Source organism: Abramis brama (assembly GCF_963993115.1).
Source record: "Abramis brama genome assembly, chromosome: 3".
Classification (NCBI taxonomy): Eukaryota; Metazoa; Chordata; class Actinopteri; order Cypriniformes; family Leuciscidae; genus Abramis; species Abramis brama.
The window spans coordinates 28,093,345-28,115,460 of NC_139965.1; the positions used below are offsets into that span (position 1 = coordinate 28,093,345).

The 22,116-nt window shown below is 38.6% G+C and overlaps 1 protein-coding gene across 1 annotated transcript in view; it reads right to left on the minus strand.

Annotated features, from left to right (window-relative positions):
• The window catches only part of nfatc3a (nuclear factor of activated T cells 3a), a 90,025-nt gene that overhangs the window by 42,337 nt on the left and 25,572 nt on the right, over nucleotides 1-22,116 (minus strand). The window contains exons 2-3 of the mRNA XM_084107523.1: nucleotides 16,751-17,945; nucleotides 3,830-3,992 (exon numbers count right to left, since the gene is read on the minus strand). Coding sequence (XP_083963649.1) covers nucleotides 3,830-3,992; nucleotides 16,751-17,945 — 1,358 coding nt within the window. The remainder of the gene's footprint in view (nucleotides 1-3,829; nucleotides 3,993-16,750; nucleotides 17,946-22,116) is intronic.

Sequence of the window (22,116 nt, forward strand, 5' to 3'; positions counted from 1 at the left end):
TGGTGACGTGGATGATTACGTTACCGTTGCTCATCTGTCCATCATCGTATAAAGCCCGCCCTGACAATTTGATTGGTCCGAACCATTTTTGTTCGGGCATAATAGCTCCTCAACGGATCGAGTCCAGACCGAACTTCCCGACCGAAAAATTTTGTGGGTGGGACTAAGTTCGGCTGGCATCCAGGCTACCCTTTAACATAATTTGTTACATTTTTACTGGCTCAATCATGAAAGCACATTTCTTCTCTACAAATGCAAAAGGAACATATCTTTTCTGAAGGAAACATCTGCATACTAATTGTCATTAGTCTACTGAAGTCGAAGTCCAAATAATTGTTTATACAAACTTAACAATATAGTGAAACTATCTGTTACCCATTTCTCTGAAATAAAATGAATTAAACTGTTAAACCCTGTACATTATGCATGGCCTTTTGAGTTTCTAAAAACCTTATTTGTATAGTGAACTCATTGTCATGTTCCCTAAGCCAGTTTAAGATGATTTGAGCTTTTTTGATATGGTGCGTTATCCTGTTGGTAGGTATCAGAAAATGGATATGGTCACTGTGGTCATAATGGGATGGACATGTACAGTAACAATACTCAGGTAGGTTGTAACGTTTAAATTATGCTCAATTGGTACAAAGGAGCCCAAAGTGTGCCAAGAAAATACCCTCCACACCATTACACTACCACCACCAGCCTGAACCGTTGATACAAGGCATGATGGATGTTGTTTACTTTCATGTTGTTTACTCCAAATTCTGACCCTACAATCTGAAGGTCGCAGCAGAAATAGAGACTCATCAGACCAGGCAACGTTTTTCCAATCTTCTATTGCCCAATTTTGGTGAGTCTCTGTGAATTATAGTCACAGTCTTAGCTAACAGGAGTAGCACCTGGTGTGATCTTCTATTGCTGTAGGCCAGGGATAGGCAACTCCGGTCCTGGAGGGCCACTGTCCTGCAGAGTTTAGCTCCAACCCTAATTAAATACACCTGAACAAGGCAATCAGTGTTTTCGGGATTACTAGATAGATACAGGCAGGTGAGTTTTTATGAGGGCTGAAGCTAAACTCTGCAGGATAGTGGCCCTCCAGGACCGGAGTTGCCTATCCCTGCTGTAGGCCATCTGTTTCAAGGTTTGACGTGTTGTGCGTTCAGAGATACTATTCTGCAGACCTTGGTTTTAACGAGTGGTTATTTGAGAAACTGTTGCATTTCTATCAGCATGAACCAGTCTGGCCGTTCTCCTCTGACCACTGGCAGTATCGCCTACAGAAATGCAGCTCACTGGATACTTTCTCTTTTTCAGACCATTTTCTGTAAACCCTAGAGATGGTTGTGTGTGAAAATCCAAGTAGATCAGCAGTTTCTACATTACTCAGACCAGCCCACCTTGCACTAGGGTTGGGCGATGTCCCCTAAATTGGCAGTTGACGATGTTTACAGTAAAACATCACGATGATATCGTCGGGGGGGGGGGGGGGACGAAGAGAGAGAGAGAGAGAGAGAGAGAGAGAGAGAGAGAGAATGCACATAGTACTTATATGTACTGTGTTTACGGGAATACTTGACTTGGCATTTTGAAATATTTCAGTGTTTATTTGGCTGTTAGGCACGCAACCGGAGACAAAGGCTGCTTGTCCGTGTTGCGCTCGGAGCGCGTGCACAGCATCCTCTCAGTATTCAGTTCTTTTTCGAGACTTATCGCGCTTTTAATATTTCTTTTCAATATAAAGCACATCCTGCTCTTTTCTTTCTCTTTCATTCATATTTTGTTATAACCTTAAATAGAATCGTCAACTGAAATCTGCGCGGAATATCAAAAATACAACACATTTATAGGACATAAAGGGTCTCTGCGGCAAAAGTGAAAGTACCAGCGGCCAGTGGGTGAAATGTTTCGAAATGTCTCTTTGCACAGCAAAGTACCCGTTTCAATAAAAGGATATATTAAAGTTTATATAGCCTACTTTTACATTTTCGCTGCTGTTCTAAAATGATTTTCGCCATTACCTTAAACAAGCTGCAACTGCTTGAATCCCAGTGCAGGAGCTGTAGGTTACCACAGAAACGTAAGTGGTTAGTTGATTGCTGTGGTGACTCGTGACACTCGCGAACAGCACTGAACACGCACTTTTGCCGGTACAACTTGAATATTATTATTATCATAAATTTTTAATTAACTTCGGTAGGCTGTACAACAAGGGAATTGTAATTGGCTGATTTTTCTGCAGAGAGCCGATCTCTGTTGATGTGTCTTAATTTTTTTATCGTTTGTTGGTAAAGGGTGAGAGACCTTGCGAGCCACATGATTTTTGCCAAAGAGCCAGGTATGGCTCGCGAACCACAGGTTCCCAACCACTGACTGGTGTACACGAATCAATAGATTAAATTATGTGACCTTTCACAAACTGCCGTGAGACTGGGCTGGTCTGACAGGGTGGGGGGCGTGGCATCACGATGGTGGCTCTCCATGATGATATCGTCCATCGGCACAACCCTATCTTGCACTAACCATGCCATGCTTTACTCACCTTTCGTCCCCATTCTGATGCTCAGTTTGAACTTCAGGTTTCAAGTAGTATACTCAATTACCACATTAACAATATAATTATGACTTCAAATAATTATAACTACTTCAAAGTAGTTTTATTTATATTTTATTATTCAATACTATCTTCAGTACTATCTTCAGGACACAAAAAAAACTGCCATATCAACAACCCATACACACAAACTGACAACAAACTACACCAGAGAGATAGGAAATCCCCCAAAATTTTGTGATATGCTTTTGCATTTGACATCTACAAATTTCACAAGGCATAGTCCAGAAAAAGTACAAAGAAACGGCTCAAACTAACCAAGAGGAATTGGAACAAAGGTCATTGTAAAGGCAGCCCTGTAGTATAAAAGAGGGGAGATGTCTGATAATGAAAGATGATCATGCAGGTAACATAACGAAGGTCATAAACAAGGAATGATGGCCAATTAATGGCCCCCAAGACAGAGGTGTGACGTGGCAGAAATGCAGGTCTTATTGTGGTTGTTTAATGGACCATTCAATGCCAGAGGTTATGATTCAGGGGAAAGGCCTTCTTTTTTTCCTCACACATTCAATGATCTTGGTTCCTGAGTTGTATGTGCTTCATTAAGGCTACCACAAAAGAGGCCACTGCCTCCAAGACCATAAAATATTTACCAACAAGCTCTCTCTCTCTCTCTCGCTCGCTCTCTCTCTCTCTCTCTCTCTCTCTCTCTCAGTCTCTCTATGAGAGCTAAGCCTCAAGAGAGTGCCAGGTAAGTTTACCTATCCGTTCAGGAGTACCACATGATACAGCAGGTTACTAATTTGGCTTCATTTTACATAAATGATGCCATCACCTCTACTGAAGTACACTCCCACCGGTGAGCAGCTAGTACAAGTAGCACAAATGCAGTCGGTATTAAATAAAGCCTCTAATCAGACTGCTATACTGCCTGCTTAGATCTAACTGAAACCAACACAGTCCCGCACTAGCTGTTACCCAGTAAAAGGAATTTTATGACCAGTAATGAGGTTACTAGGCCACATAGAAGACACTTTCTGTGTGGTCTCACTTCTCAAGTTCTGCTTCCTGTGAGGGAACGGATGGCATCACGCTCTGTTCCCACTTTTGTGGCCAGCGTAATGAGCTCTAAAAAAATCAAGGCTACAAGGCTTTGTATGAAAATCCAAAACCAAATTTAACCACTGGTGGTAATCAACAAACAAATGTATTCAACCAGGAAATATAGCCAGGGAAAATGACATCATCAGTAAAAGTCCTGTTGTGGAGACTCACCTTGACGATAGGGTGTCCCCCAGACGCGGCTTTGACAGCACCTCGGCTGCCTTCGGTCTCATAATGAGCTCTGTGATGAGCTTTGGGGTGAACCTCAATCTTTAGTTCATACTGCCCATACTGATTTGGCAATGGCCAGTCCAGGGGAGGCAGGGATGATGCCCTGTACACAGACCAAGAGCAACATAAACAGAGAAGTTACACAATGCATAGTGATGGGTTGTAGATATTGTAAAAAATTAAGACTTACAAAACAAGATTAAAGGTGCCCTAGAATGTGAAATTGAATTTATCTTGGCATAGTCAAATAACAAGAGTTCAGTACATGGACATGACATACAGTGAGTCTCAAACACCATAGTTTTCTCTTTCTTATTTAAATCTCGTTTTTGAAAAACACCCCTGAAAAACAGGCGAATCTCCACATAACACCAACTGTGACGCAACAGTTGGGATCATTAATATGTACGCCTCTAAAAATTTGCATATGCCAGCCCATGCTCAGTGCCAGGCGGAACTGCGCAGCCGAATCATCAGAAGTTCTGCAGGTGAAGAAACAAGCGAGGATCATAGGGAAAATGGCAGATCTATCTATAATCTATCTATAATCGGATACCGCTACAGTTTAATTCGAAGAAAGTTGCTCTGCCCATTTCACCACGGACTGTTTTTCTAACCTGGAACAATATCAAGCAGCCAGGCTTCTCTCGGCGTCTCAAACGGACGAAGGGGGCAATTTCAACTAACGTTATATTCCCGCAAGCGGTAAGAAGTGATTTTATTAACGATAATTTACACTGTGTTATCTAGATCCAGCGCGATATTTTTTTTTTTCCTCGAGAGACATCGTGGCTTGCAAACGAGCGAACGAAGCATGGCAGTTGCTCAGTTTGGATGTAACTACAAATGAACACAAAAATATTTTTTTAGCTCCTTCATCCGAGCCTCTGAAGAACCAGTGGGTTATGTGAATTTCTGATGTGTAATTGTTCAAGTTCAGACAGATAATCTTTCTCTCAAAGTCGTTCAACACTGTTTATGCATCAGTAAATCGCATTGCAGTGATAAGATCTTCATTCACGCGATCAACAGGCTGTCATCTGCTCAATGCTGGAATAGATCTAAATACTTAAAAAACTTCTCATGATTCGTTAATCCCGATAGCTGTAATAGTAAAAACGTATAATAGCTGTAATAGTAAAAGTTTTCCAGATAGTTCCACATGTAATGCCAGATATTTCATATGCAAGCATGTCAGCCAATCACAGCAGTGGGCAACAACACTGAAGTCTCACAGCAGACACGCCCCTTCAAACAGAGTGTTCAAACCAGGTGATGAAATCAGGCTAGGAAATATGCCTTTTATTTCTAAATTATAACAAATTTTGATCTAAAAAACATACTAACATTATAAGGGCACCCCAGGAAACATTATAAAATAATAAAATAATCCATTCTACGGCACCTTTAATCATTGAGCAGCTATGCAACATTTTAGGATGCATCGATTTCATGTTCTTTTGCTTGTCACAACCACAGAAATTCAACAAATCTTATTTTTCCAGGGTTGGTGCTAGTGCCAGAAACGGTTCCCACTCCCCATGAAAAAGTGCTATGCAAGACTATGTGATTCGGGACCAGAAAAACTGGCTTGGCACAGCTTGCATCTGCACCTAGATATATTCGACAATAAAATCGTTCAGCTGTGGTGTGCGTGTGCCACAATGTCTTTCGCCATATGCATGTCCACTGAGATACAGGACAAATTAGAAAGTTCTCAAAGAAAAACAAAACAAAAAAGAGTATATGACCTTTTGAGCTGTGAATTGGATGTTAAAATATGGTTTTAAAATTAGGAATAAGACTTGTGATCAAAGACCATGATTACCTTTTGTAAGGGCAGGTTATATGCTAACACTCAGTAACATACAGTAGTAATGTAATTTTTTTTCTGTCGTTCCAAACACAGAAGAATATTTTGGAAACCAAACCAATAGTGACCATTGACATAAAATAAGACATTTCTAAAAATATCTTCTGTAATGTTCCACAGAAGAAAAAAATAATATAGGGTTGGATCAAAATGAAGGTGAAAGAATGATGACCAAATTTTTATTTTTGGGTGAACTATCCATTTAAGGATATGCAAAACTATGTATTTTCTAAATCAACAAAAAATGTTTTAACTGATTTTGTTTTCACAGATATTTGCCTTAGTCTAGCTCTCCAACACATCCTCTTACTTTCCAGACCACCCCTCTCCTGTAATATGACATGTACATGCCCTGCTGTCATGGTAACGTGAGATGGATCGTCAGGGGAAATTTGAGAAGGCAGTGTGTGACGGTAGTGACCTAACGATAGTGGCCTAGTGGCCTGAGGAAACCAAACAGCTTTACTTGGTGAAAATGTACACTTGCCTTATACATGCACAACTGCGGTACACAAAAATAAACAAGGAAAAATAATTAATCTTTATCCTTAGTATACACATATGACAATAAACAGGAATATCAACTTACACATTTAAATATTACATATTAAACAACATATTTTAATATATAATACATATAAATGCCACAAAGATACTTTCATTAGCATTGATGAGTGTTGACGAATCACTGAAACATAATTTTGAATCGATTAATACTGCAGAAACAAACAGAATGATTTATGAAGTTCTGATTCATGAAGATTCGTCAACTGCAAAAATTGGAGTTAGTAAATTTGAAGTTTAAATCAAAGACACTATTCAAGCATGTCTTATTGTCTTTACACCAGAGGTTGGTAACCTATGGCACATGTGCCAACACTGGCACGTAGGGTAATCACTGGCATGTGAGCAAAAACGAGAGAGGTGCATATATGTCATTCGGATAAAGTACCTCGTACTTACATACAGATCTACATTTTGAGGTAATCACTCCTCATAGTAACACAGCTTGTTTTATTAAGGTAGGAGTAGGGCTGTGCAATTAATTGAATTTCGATTTCGATTTCTACTCCCAACGATCACCAAAATAGTATAATCGAGTAAAAACGATTATTTTGCCATGTTCTGTTTTGAAAGAACGCTCTTATTTTGTCGTGTTCTGAATGACGCGCGCACGCGCACATCCGCCCCTCCCGATGCCATAAACTCTCTCAGCTTGAATGTTTAAACTGATAAAACTTAAAAAGAACTGAAAATGATAAACTTTAGTTACGATGCAATGCTGGCCCGATTGTACAAGTGACAATTCCATCATGTCCCGACTCCTAAACGCGAATGTGTAGTTTCGACGATTGCCTTGTCCAACCCATTTTGAGAGACAGAGAGGGAGAAGACGCAGCACCGCTGAACACTCACGCGGTTTGTGAAATTGCGTCTTGGAGAAAGTTTTAAAATGACTGATTTGATTTTATAATCTGTGTGGATTCATTTAGGCTACTCATACAATCTACATGCTAAAGTGAATCAATGTTTGCGGGGGAATTTCCCGCATTATAAGTGGTAGACCTGCGGGAATTATTAAAATACTCATTGAAGTATTATCTGTTATATATTATTTATATAATAGTTCAAAAAGTACAATCAATGTTCAAATTTTGATTTTTTAAGAATTGTTGAAAGTTGTCTTTGGTAACACTTTACAATAAGGTTCATTAATTAGCATTAGTTAACTACCTTTGTTAAGATTAACTAATAATGAACAATACTTCTACAGCATTTACTAATCTTAGTTAATATTAATTTCACCATTTACTAATACGTTATTAAAATGAAAGGTTGTATTTGTTAACATTAGTTAATGCACCGTAAACTAACATGAACAAACAATGAACAGCTGTATTTTTATTAACTAACATTAAAAAAGATTAATAAATACTGTAACAAATGTATTTCTCATTGTTAGTTCATGTTAGTTAATACATTAACTAATGTTAACTAATTAACATTATTGTAAAGTGTTACCGTGTCTTTTTAATAAATGCAACACGTTCCCAAAGTCATGTGAAATAATCGTGTTACATAATCGTGATTTCAATACTGACCAAAATAATCGTGATTATGATTTTTTCCATAATCGAGCAGCCCTAGGTAGGAGTTATAAATACTATTAAAGTGTAAGAATTACACTTTGCAAGTCAATGAAAGCGCGCAGCTCTGAGTCTCTAACAAACCATTAGCATGACCACTGCGCATCACGCGTACACAAGTTACTTGACTGACAGCTTACAGCTTGTTCCGCTGTACATAGTCAATGCTATAAATTTCAGAGATATCCAAAACAAGTATACTGAGTCCTATTAAACATTCCACAAACATCAAAATGACTGTGATGGATGTGAAAACTCCATTCATGCACACCTGGTCACTTCATGCGTTTTCTCTGATCGGATGGCTATCCAATCGTGAAAAGATGTTAAATTTGCATATAGTGCAGGACTTGAAGATTAGATGCAGAGACACATTTATGCTGCCAAGTGTAAATGGAACCGTTTTAACCAAACGGATAGCTATCCGATCAGTTAAAAGCCATGAATGACCAGATGTAAATAGGCCCAAATAGGTTCTGCACTATTTCATTATGAATATTAATATGTTTATATACATAAAAATGGCACTTCATGAAAAAAAGTTTGCCCACCCCTGCTTTACACTTTTCTGCACCACTACCGTTCAAAATGTTGGGGTCAATAAGTTCAGGGTTCCCACACCTTGGTTAACTTCAAATTCAAGGACCTTTCAAGGACTTTCCAGGTCCAATACCCTCAAATTCAAGGACTTAATGTGGGGACACATTTGTTGTGTCCAACAACAAACGTTGAGGTACCATGGTACTTTCATGCGCCTGTGAACGTCATGGCAACGTACAACACAAAGTAGCCTACCTCATGCGGAAAAACTTAACGTATCCAGGGTTTTTCCTGGCTCAAAATAAGGCGGAGGTGGTAAAATCCTAATAATGTATTTTAATAATAAGATAATTAAATTATTATTTTTTGTAGATCATCATATAGCCTAATGTGTTTCCCACATTATTTTTGTGGGTGGAGCCTGGTACCCCTAGGGGGGTCTGGGGTCATGCCCCCCCCGTAATAAATTTTTTTACATTTTAAAGATAAATTCATTAATCTGGTGCACTTTGAGTCACCCGAATCCACTGTTAAAAATAAATAATACACCCGCAAACCGCCCATATACTTTGATTTAGATATCTGCATCTGATCATCACATTACAATTATTCAGATTCTCAGTGTTAAGCATGATATGGTAACATATCACACTGAAGTAGGCTGATTAAAAATTAACATTTATTTAAAATAAAAGTTTTTCTTTTGGCAAAATTACATTTCCTTAATAGCCTAAACAGAGGCTTTACTCCCTTCAAACTTAAATTGTCAGTGTTTCATTACATCACTGTTTGAAAACACTAATTTTTTTGTACCTTTTATAAAGGGCATTTTTCCCCTAATTTTATTAAATGTTTGCTCCATCTTTCATTTCAAATTCTTAAATTTGATCAATATATTCAATTAAAATAATAAGACACTATGCTGTTTCCAATCAAATTAAATAATTTACATTGAAAAATTATAAGTGTATTAAATTAGATTATTTAAAATATTTTTGAATATACAAGTAAGGAATGTTGAAAAGAATGATACTTTATGAAACTAAACCGCCAGTAGGAGGCGGCAGGCGACCGTCTTAATGAGCGAGTCATTGAGTCATTCATTCAAACGATTCGAACAAACGGCTGATTTATTCAGAATGGGGCAGTTTATGAATGGGTAACTGAATCTTTGACTCAACCGATTCGCTCAAAATGCTGAATCATTCAGTATCATTCAGTATAGCAAGTGTTGCTGTGAGATGCGCGATGGTTCTGCTGTGATCTTTGTTTTGAACTATTTTCGCTGCTGAAACGGAACAAAAACAGTTATTGCGTTCAAAATGTAAGTGACTTAATTTTAACTATTTGTTTATTGAACTGTTATGAAATCAGTCTCGGTTTCAATCTTGATGGCTCTCTGGTCGTGTGTAGCCTAGGCTATACAAAATATTGTTTCTTAACTATAGTGTTATAAATAACTGCGCAAACCTCAACAGCGCAACATTGTTACCATCAGTACATTATAGGCCTATATTATTATCAACTATAGGCTATCAATCGCCACTTACATTAAATGAAATAAAACAGAATTAGTTATTTTGTATTTTTATACTAAAAATTGTTTTAATCAGGGCATTTGTCTGGTTGGGCAAGTAATAGGCCTACAATTCTCTCTCCCCTTCAAAAAAAGAAAAAAACACACGTGTCCCAGACACAGTCTATGGTCCCGGACAAGCGTTATTGTCGAGCCCTGATATGTTTTCCTTGATTGGTTTTCCCTGAAGAGAATTACGTTGTTGAAAACGAAAGTAAACGTTCACGTTCACACACGTTCATTGCATTTTACTGTGATGAGAGTTCCGTGTCTTTATTAAACTCAACACATTATAATGATTTATCTGTCATCCACCCTCGATTAATTGGAATGGAATGTTTGTATTACTTGGCCCGCCCGACCCGCGATTAGCCGCGATCCGCGCAGCACTATACGGTTGAATAGACACAAGTGGTAACAACAACAGAAACATTACGGTGGAAAAAGTGTATCTGACCATCAAAATAAATTCAAGCACTTTCAAGCACCTGTCTCTATGTATGTTTATTTTCAAAAACTTTCCAGGGCCTTGAAAACATTTTTTCAGATTCACAAACTTTCAAGGATTTCAAGGACCCGTGGGAACCCTGTAAGTTATTTTCCCCCCTTTTTTTGGGGATAAAATTAATACTTTTATTCAGCATGGATCCATTAAATTTAGTGTTGTCAAAAATACGATACATATCGATACGCAAATATCTTAAACGTTTCCAATACAATTTTTTTTAATCCTCATAACCTGGGTGGCGTTATAAACGCGTTAAGAAGAAATAAATAATATAAAAAATATAACATATCTGGGTCTGTATTTAAGGTGTTTCTTGTGTTTGAACTTGTTTTGAGGATGGCACACTTGGCATTGCTCGAGGAGCTTGCTGCAAGAGCTATCAGGCGAGAGCGCGTCTTTAGAGAGCGGCGAAAGGAAAGGATGTGCGTAAAGCCCTTATATAACCATGGTGTGGGTGTGTTTTATGTAAATTACAAACCTCGGGCACGTAGTCACTCTTTTAGAATACTCCAAATTAACATCCGAACGGGGTTAAGAACAAATCCATGTGCGTACGCAAGTGTTGTGAATTAGGTGGGAATTTTTTGTGAGAAGTTCTCCTGTGCGAATAAATAATCTATGCAATTATTAGTGATTGAGACCCATTGTCCATTTAATACATTGGCCAGTCCACAGAGTGGGAAGGTGTGTCTCTTCATCTGAAAGTAAGTTATGTTTAGCTGTCTGTCCTAAACTAGACCCACAATAGACTAAAGCTCAATGCTGTGCCAACTTCATCAACTCTGCCATAGCACTCCCATCTGTTAATCCAGTCAAGCTTCTAGATCTTTCTATTGCTGCTGACTGATAGAGCAGTCAGCACACACACACACACACACATTCACATACAGGTCCAATGGCAGACAGCAGAGCTCTGAGCTCATATAACAGGGATCAAGTATCATGTCTCTTTTGTATAAAGGTACCGCCATAAAGATGTTAGTCAACACTGCTCCTACATGTTGCTTTGCTGAACGTTTCTTGACATGTTTGTGAGAAAGAGGTTGTGTGACTGTGTGCTTTTTCATATGTGACTGTTTTGCTGTACGTGGAACCAAGTGTGTTTACTATACATTGTGGATTATTAATGAAGGGGCCTGACTGAGTTAAAAAGTGTGTTCTGTTGGTGCGGTCGATAACAGAATGACTGTGGGTAGGGACACATTTGCGATCCACAGCCACACGCTCTCTTTACTGATTTATGGTGACAGAGGCCAGGGCACACACATAGGCGTCTTCATCTGACTAGCACACACACATATACATAACCATTATCTGATGCTCTGATATGGATAGCAGACACAATTATAACTCTTGGTGTTCATTGGCTCACTCAACTACCTCATGCTACTCTAAATGTATATTAGCCCTCTGGTGTTGCCCTTTAATTTTATTTATATATATATATATATATATATATATATATATATATAAATAAATATATAAACCAAATATTGTATATATATATATATATATATATATATATATATATATATATATATATATGACTCTGGACCACAAAACCAGTCACAAGTCGCACGGGTATATTTGTGGCAATAGCCAACAATACATTATATGGGTCAAAATTATACATTTTTCTTTTATGCAAAAAATCATTAGGATATTAAGTAAAGATCATGTTCCATGAAGATATTTTGTAAATGTCCTACCGTAAATATATAAAACATTTATTTTTGTGAGTGAATGCATCGTGAACATAAATGTAGAACTTTAAAGGAGATTTTCTCAATGTTTCCATTTTTTTGCACCCTCAGATTCCAGATTTTCTAATAGTTGCATCTCGACCAAATATTGTCATTTCATAACAAACCATAATCAATGGAAAGCTTATTTATTTAGTTTTCAGATTATGTATAAATCTCAATTTCAGAAAATTTACCCATGTGACTGGTTTTGTGGTCCAGGGTCCAGGGTATATATATATATATATAGCTTGTAATCATCAATATTTAGAATCACCTAATTAAATTAAACAACACAGGGAAAAAAAGGAACAGAAAATAGCCCTATATTAAAATAATATTAAACATCAATATATCAATATATTATTCTTTTTCAATAATCAATCAACATAATCAATTTAACAGATATTTTTTTTTTTTTTTACTAATCATCAAAATAAAATTTAGTCCTACAAAGCTATTATTACCAGAGCTTGTGATCAGAGCAGGTCATTTTACCTTTGTTGCCCAGCATGACTATACCAGCTCAGTAGTGCTATTGCAAACAGAAGTCTACTACTAAGAAATTTCACGTTATTTGAGCGGACTTTGCTTTTCCAGTGCGTGATCGGTACATGATTCGATCGGTACATTGAGCAGAGAGCGCAGCAGCGCGCCGACACACACACACACACAGGTCTCGCTGCACGAGAATGAAACCTGATCGCCGAACACGGAGGGGCGGGACGGCATATTTTCAGCCTTTTCAATAGCAGCCGCAACAGGAAATCATTAAAATGAGGCAAAAAAAAAAAAGTGCTGCATTAATTGCGTTATTTTTTTTAAACGTGTTAAACATCTCAAATTAATCGCAAAGATTAAAGCGTTAGTTCCCCCACGAACATATTAAGTGGCGGAAGTTTCCGCGTTCAGCGCAAATCCCGCCCTGCAGCTGATTCTAAAGTTTTACCCGTCGTCGCTGTAACCTAAACCAATGAAATCGACTGCAGGGCGAAAAAATTAAATAAATAAAAATCACACACCGCGCGCTGTACAACAACATACACGGCACGCTTTAGCCCAGCCTCTCGCTAGCTAGCGTCATGGCCAATGCAGACAAGCCCATAGACAGTATGGACAAGCCGGAGCTTGAAGAGCCACCCTTTACACTTTGGAAAAGTTATATATATATTTTTTAAATATGAGCAGGCCTACAAGCTGGGATTGGTAATGCTGCACTGTAATCATAGTTATTTATTTATATTTTTCATTATATTTTATTATGTGATATTGGTTTGAGACAGAGTACTTTATTTAGTGGAGAACTTTGCAGCAGTATTTTATTTCTTATTCTTTTTTTATTTTATATATATTTTATATTTTATTAAAAAGTGTTTAAAAAAGTGTAAACAAATTGTTAAAAAAAGTTTATAGTAATAAACAACCTGCAGTTTAATGTTTGCATTTCTTTCCCTTACTGTACCGAAAATGAACCGAACCGTGACTTTAAAACCGAGGTACGTACCGAACCGTGATTTTTGCGTACGTATAATCGATTATCGATTAATTGTCGACAAGAATTTACTCGATTAAATTAAATTAATTGTCGGCTAATTGAACATTGCGAACGTGACACAAGATTCTCGCGGGCGGCGAGAGACCCGACACAAACCTGAGGCGGCAAAAAAGAAACCAAACATCAGGCGGTCAAAACGGAGTGGAGTGTGGGAGCATTTCAAATTTGAGGCGAAGGAGGACGAAAAGTGCCACCATTGCGCACATGTTTCAGTTATTGTGTGTGAGAGAGATCTCAGGACTGGTGGGAGCATACTGGCTTTAAATATTGGCTTTAACGAGGAGCAGTGGGACCGAAATTTTGTTGTGTACAACATGTTGTGTCAACGTTTGTCCACATTCCTCTCCTACGACGACACAACGTTTCGTCTGGCCATCCGTCCCTTTGCAGATGCGCGTGGGTTTCTCTCGTCATTAAACCGCGGAGACGTTGCCTAATGCCTCAGAAAATCTGACCTGCCTGTTTACATGACAGTCGCATTGGCACATATTTATTTCCACATATGAATAAGGCCTGAAACCGATCTCGATATATCCGAATGCATGCGTTTTCTTCCTGTTTACACTGTCATAGAACACATCGGATCTGTGTCACATGTGAGCAAAAAAATGGAAGACGGAGTTTGGTCACATTTCACTGACAGTGTAAACGAGGGACGCCCTCTAATTTTACTGTCACCTTCCTCAGGGATGATTTAAGTTGTGTTCAGTTCTATATTTGAAGTTTCCAGGTCTAGTAATCTTACTGTTACCTTTCTCAGACCAAGGGGGATTATAAGTGCTGCTGCTGCTAATGTTTCAAGTTTTTCATTCAAGTAGTTTACCAGATAGATTATTATATGTAGGCTTAATATTGTAGGCTAAGCCTACCCATGTAGATTTTTATTTAAAATGTATTTTATGTTGCTTAATGTTTCACATGCAACAGGTGAGCCAGTGCACAATTATTTTTTATGTATTTAAATTTTCTGTGCATAATTTATTTTGTTAAACTACATAAATGCCATTATCTGTACCGTATCCCAACTGCTACAATAAAACATCAATTGAGCAATATAACATGCATTTTTATTCAGTAGCCTATAAGCAATATTTTGGTTTTTATGTTAAAGAAACTATACTGTGAGAAATGTACATTCTCAGGAAAATAGCCGCTTATCAGTTAATCGTTAATCGATCGATAAGGTCAATCAATTAATGATTAATGAATTAATCGATAATTTGCATCCATAATATATATATATATATATATATATATATATATATATATATATATATATATATATATATATATATAAAACATTTCGAATTTTTAAAAACAGCTACTTCAACGGAATGGTACAAAGCTCGGTGACTTTTGTGGCAGTCACTATGGGACTGGAAAAAAAAAAGTACACTTGATTCGAAAAAGCTAAATGGTTGTAAAAAATAGTCATACTTGTGTTATTAATGGGAAATAGAAAATTATGAAAAAATAGAGCAATTTTTAGGGGTACAATCTACAAATAAGCCACGAATGCCAAAAAAAAAAAAAGTACAGGGGAGTGAAGTGAAGGGGTGACACTCTAAAATATCAAGAGTGCAAAATAGACTCACTCCACCCACCCCAACCCCAAATGAACTGGTGTGACTGTAACACAAAGCAAGTTTTTGCAAATGTGTGAAATAAAATCAATAACTTAGCCACAATGCAGTAAAAAAAAAAAAAAAAAATAGTGCATGTACCTTGCACTATGTGTGTTGTACTTGTACGCCATGTACAAGTGTTGACAGTGAGTGCTTGTTTAGCCTGGCTGGACATGTGGCAGATGAGAGAAGAAATTGATATTGAATGTGAAAAGAAGGAAATGGTTCTTCCATAACACTGCATTGTGAATTTCCCACACCAGGAGTAATTTATATAGTTCTATATTACATATTAACATTATCTGTTAAAAAAAAAATTCTATGTTCTATGCAAACTGTTCTATTAAAGAAAAGACAGAAAATAAATATTTGTGTGTGCTGTAAAGTGATCGGCAGGTCAAACTCAATGAAAAATCGGAAATCGGGATCGGCCAAGAAAATTGTAATCGGTGCATCTCTAAAAGGTATAATACCAGTTATCAGCTGATATTAAAAATATTTTAATTAGGGCTGAAGGAAAAATAACAAGTTGGCTTCTGAGATTAATATTTGTTGTTTAACATCCATATTTCCACTCCCTGAAGTAAATGCTAAAGTCAGATATTTTAAATACTGTCTTTATGTTGTTTCCACAACAACATAGTGTGTTTTGTACTTATGATTCAACATTTTTGTATTTATGATTCCAAATTCTAAATGTTAGGAGTGATTAATCGTTATTAATTTTTCTTTTAGTTCATATAAATTTATCGGTATCGAAATCCCCCATATTTTTACATTTAGATTTCCTTTGTCATCATCAAACACTCACTTAGTTAATATTTAAAAACACTGTTAATCTCATTTTGATTATCCATACTTATTGTATTTTATAAAGTTGTGATGCCTTAAATGACTTGTAGCATTTAAAATGACAGATTCTTTTGTTTTGTTTTATTTATTTAGACAAAATATAATATCTGCCATTTATTGCTTATTAGACATAAGATAAGATCAAAATAATTATTGGTATCGGCCATATCTAACTGAAAGTTGAGTCTCCTATGCGTGTAAGGAGCACTATTTGTGCGCTGCATGTGAGTGACCATTAAAATAAAGTTGCTGCCAAATCAGTCACATGATGTTCTTTGTCAGTTTAGATGCTGCCTTAGAAGGCCACTGACAATGTAGCATACAGCTCTCTAAGTTTTGAGAAAAGAGCTAATGTCTACACACATGAACACCTGTAAGAAAGAAGCACTGAACTTTATAATGGTTACTCTTACTTGTGTCTTTAAGCAGAGAAGGGGGTTTACCTGAAAATAGGTGTGTGTCCTGGTTTGGGTTTGTTCCATGTGAAGTGAGATGGGACAGAAAGAAACTGCTCTCCAGATCCATCCTTCTTTAATCCATGCATGGCATCCTCACCAGGTGAGTCAAGCAAAGGAGATACATTCCCAGAATCATCCATGCTCATATCGCCCTTCCCTGTCTGGATTGCTGCTGTACAGTCCTGGGAGGTCTTCCTGGTCTTGGAGGGGATGTCAGCCTCAGAGGGACAACATTGGAAAGGGGACATACCCATGGATGGGCTTCCTATCCAGGTGTCTTCGGTCACGCTGCCCCTGGGCGAGGGGCCGGGAGTGGCAGTCGGGGAGTGATGGGGTGATAAAGAGCCCAGGCAGCATATATCAGCGCTGGAGTGGCGTCTCTTCCCACAGGGCGATGTCGGGCGCGAAGAGGGCCGTGAAGGTGAACGTGGGCTCAGCCAGTTCTCATCTGTGACGCTGGTACGGGGCGAGTGACAGGGCGATTGGCGGGGCGAGAGAGAATGGCCGTGTGAGTGAGAAAGGGAGTGAGTGAAGGCCTGGTGATGATGATGATGATGATGCTGCTGCTGCTGCTGCTGTTGCCATACTTCCTCCTGTGGTCCAGCCTGTGGAGAGCAGCCAGGCGAAGTGAGCGGTGAGCCCAGGGTAAAACGCGCCGCTGCTTCATTTAGTTCCGAATCCACATCATCGTACACATGTGAGATGGATTCGCAGGACGATGCGTCTGAGAACCAGCTTCGTGAGGAAAGGCTGCTACATGGACTCGGGCTCAGGGACGAATCTCGATACGAGTGATCTAGAGGCAGGTATAGGTGGTCTCGAGACAGAGGTCTGTCGTGGTAGTCTCCATCCGGACCCTTTGCTCTCATCTCATCGTCGCTGGCCTCCATCTCCTGCTGGCAGCTTGGGGAAATAGAGGTGATCTGGATGCTGGGACATTCAAAGGCCTTTGGTGGGCCGTTCCCTCCTCCACCCATCCCTGTGGGCGTGTATTTAGAGTCCTGATGCTCATAGCTTTGCTCATAGGTCTTTTGGTGGGCCTGCAGGGAGGGGGAGGTGGCAATGAGTTGGGCTGGGGGCGGGCCTCCATGCCGCTGGAGACCGTGTGATTGGTTCACCAGTAAAGGAGGTTGGCCAACATTCAGGATGTAAAATGAGGTGTTATCATCTGTTTCTAGATCTAAAAATAAAACAAAAACAACACAAATCAAAAACAATACATGACGTCAATGCAACAGTTTTTTCCAGAATGTGGAAAAAGCTACATGCCCAGAGAAGCTGCAGTTGCAAAAACTACGACTTGGTGGTGCTCACAAACAAACTATTTTGCTAAGTGACAATGAAAAGCAGAGGAAGAGTCTGGAACCGGCTTGTTTGTCTTTGTACTCTTGTATTTGCCGTTGCTTCATCAACACCATAATGAACACAAAAATCTGAACAACTGTTAAAAACATGTAAATACAGTTTGACTTCCTTTCTTCTTCATGACAAGCGGGCGTCAGAAACATAAAGCTGTGCACTGCTGCCCTTGTAAAGGGCTGTATTTTTGCTTTTCTATATGTGCTACCTACTGTCAGAGAGTGAATTTACATTGTCTTTCAGTCCGTCTGCAAAAATGTTTTTTGTTGCACAAGTCTAAACAGACAGATCGCATGCAAAAATCCAAACCAAATTTTTGTGCAGAACATTTGAGTTGCAGTGAACAGGCCTTTAATGTGCCATATACTTAACTGTCGCATACATACATACATACAGACATACATAAATATAATAAAAGATTAAATGCAAAATATTAAACATTAAAAAGTAAAAGGCTTATATGTACACAAGAGGTGGGCGATATAATTGCCGACCAGTATAAAATTGTCATTTCTATCACAGTTAAGGTAGTTTTCCTGCACCCCTTTTCAGTGGCAATGCAGTGATAGAGAACCCCCCCCCCCCCCACACACACACACACCCACCCACAACAAACATTTTTTTAAATAACCCATTTCCATATTGCACAATACACAATCACTAGAGTGAGTAAAGAAAAGAGATAGAAAACCTTTCGGTTATGCATTAGAAACACACTTGTTTGGGGAAATTAGTTTCTGAAATGATTAAAAACAGCACAAGCAAATTCTACAGTTTTAGGGACATTAGGGCCTGAACTATGGTACTCAGTACCAGCATAGACAGGAAGTGTGCATGAAAGAAGTCACTCACAGAAACTGCATAACGTTTACTGAAGTTTACAGTGTAATTGCTTGTATAACTAACACATAAATAATTACTGTCTATTGAGGCACTTCAAGGTCTGCGTCTGTCTGCTGATAAGAGAGATGAAAGAGAACAGGCTATTTTCTCTCCTCTCTCTCTCTCCTTTATTGGACTGCTGTTCTGATAGCCTTGAAAAGGAAAGACTTGGGCTAGTTGCAAACAAGCCACTGGGGAATCTGCAGACACTACAACACTAGCAACAGGTTAACAATAAGAGTGTTATAGCACAAACGGTACTGATATCTCAGTATCAGCGCAAGGGGAAGGGGTAAGAAGAACAGAGAGAGAGAGAGAGAGAGAGAGAGAGAGAGAGAGACAGAGAGACAGAGAGAGAGAGAGAGAGACAGAGAGACAGAGAGAGAGAGAGAGAGAGAGAGAGAGAGAGAGAGAGAGAGAGAGAGAGAGAGAGAGAGAGAGACAGAGAGAGAGACAGAGAGACAGAGAGAGAGAGAGAGAGAGAGAGATCCATAGAGTCTGATCCATTTAGAAGCGGATATAATGAGACAGAGAGCCGGTGGGTTAGTCAATGGGGAGAATTTTGGGTGGGGTGACAGATGGGCTCAAATCCAGAGAGGAATAACCCATGCACATGTCATCTATCTCAGGACGTGTGCAAAAAACACACGGGAAACAAATTCGCACATAGGCGTATGCTTTGGCCTGTCACCACATAGAGACCGACCTTATTAATAACGCCAGCTCGCACACACACACACACACACACACAGATGGCTATTATGCTCTAATACTGTACAGACACACACCCACAGAGCATATTGTGCCTGTGTTCTATTAAAGGTTATTGATGAGCTTCCAGTGACTGGGCAGAGGGAGCCTGACAGGGCCAGACAGCAGTGAGCAGTCAGTGAGATGTGTTTCTACAAGCAGCATTCAGCCCTACAGAGTCAAAGAAACAGCGTTGCGGTTTCACAATGCAACGCAATCAGGTCTTGTTAAATATTATCTTGATTCCCCACTGGTATGCTGCTTTGGGAGAAAAGCATTAGCTTAATACATGCATGTAATGACTGTAAATTAAGTCATCATGACCTTTCTCTCACTCTTTCTCTCTATTCTCTTTTGACTGACTCAGCTTTATTTTTCTCTCTTTTATGTTTTTCTACCCCATTTCTCATCTCTCTATTTTTACCCCTCACCATCTGATCAATTTATTTATAGATGCTCCACACACTCCCTGTCATAAGACATGCCTATTTGTGATGACAGAGCTAGACAGACAGGAAGGGGGACAAACCTACGTGTCACACAAGACTCAACATGCCAATCCAACTGTGAACTCTGACCTCGCGGGAAACAGACCACTGGGGGTTCAGTCTATCAGTCTGACACACACACTGCAGTATAAGTACTAAAACATGTTCAGAATAACATTCTACTACAGCGATCTTCCAATCCAAGAGATAATCGGCAAAGGCAAAATCCATGTTTTCTTTTACCCACAATTTCACTCTGAAATTCATTTATGCTGGAAAGGAGGCTTTGATTAATCCACCATACGCTGGCTGCCAGTTCATTAGCATAACACTATGAATAAATGCAATGGTCATGGAGGGATAAAATAAAGGAGAAAAAAGGCACTAAAAGCTTTGAGTATTGGGAGCAGTGGAAAAGCAGGCTGACGATTTGAGTCTGATATAAGGCTCAGTTCGGACATGTAAAGAGATGCTTGAGACATGTATTGTAATGCTATGGGTATGCTTCAATATAAAATGGACATAGAAATGAATTTTTATTTAGTTGTAACTTAGTGATTCAGCCACTAAAATGCCCCACAGAGTGCTGGATCATTTGGCTTTCACCAGGTCCTGTTTCATCAAAAATTTGTAGTCATTCAATCCTTTCTATAGCCAAGCCAATCAGTATAAATTATTTTGGTTTTGTAATAATAATAATAATAATAATAACAATAATAATAATAGGGTAACACTTCACTAACACTTTTATTTTTAATGCATCAGTTATGCCTTTTAATGCACCTTATAATGCATTGTGTGATCTAGGGCTGTTGGAACAAATTCCGAAATTCGAATATCATTCGAATATTAAAAAAAAATCAATACTATTCGAATGCTGAAGTTCCTATTCGAATATTGCTTTTTTATGTATATTTTTCAAAAAATGTATGCAATCTTGCCTTTCTCGCCGCCTTGGCTTACACACATGTGAAAATGAAATGCTTTTCTTTCGTCTAAAGTTTTTGAATCGTAACACAATTGTGCACGTGATCCACGCTGTATCATCATAACAATACTGTCAAAAATCGCGGACAGCAATGTCTCCACGGAAACGGCGATCAACACTCCTGACAATTTGATTCCCAGTCCACACTACAATGTGAAAACGGCGTTTTCAAATGTACCCACTTTGGAGTGCGTTTTCAAAAAAGCTTTGTTTTGATTAATAAAAACGCCGTCTCAGTGTGGACGGAAGGCCAAAACGGAGAGAAAAATATACGTTTTCAAACGAAAACATGGCCTGAGAAGCGACGTGTGGAAGGTGTTTGGATTTCAAACCCTAAATGGAAAAATTACAAATAAAGAAGTGGCAATCAGCAGAATATGCAAAATCCGAATGAAATATCACTCCTCAACTAGCAACCTGAGGGAACACCTGACAACGTTACACCCTGACAAGCTAGGCGATCTGTCCGAGGAACCGCCGCTAAAACAGGCAAGAATTACTTCTTTTCTGCCTCTCTCCTCTCCTCATCACGGGGCTTATACCAGCTGTCCGCCAAAAGGCGATAACAGTCAAACTGACATCACGCATTGGCATTGGCGATCCATAAGACTGTGTAATGTCGTAAATATTAATAATAGGATGAATTTGAGCATTTAATATTCGAATATTATTCGAATATTAAATAAAATAAGGAATGGAATTCGAATAGTATTATAGAGGAAGATTGACTGCCCTAGTGTGATCTCAGCAATAATTATAACCACAGTTATAAAACATCACAATAGTCTATTAATTGAACACCCGTTTTAGAAAGTATAATGCATTAAAAAAACATGACAATCATCCAATTTCAGATGACAGAAGTGTCCCTGTTTATAACCTAT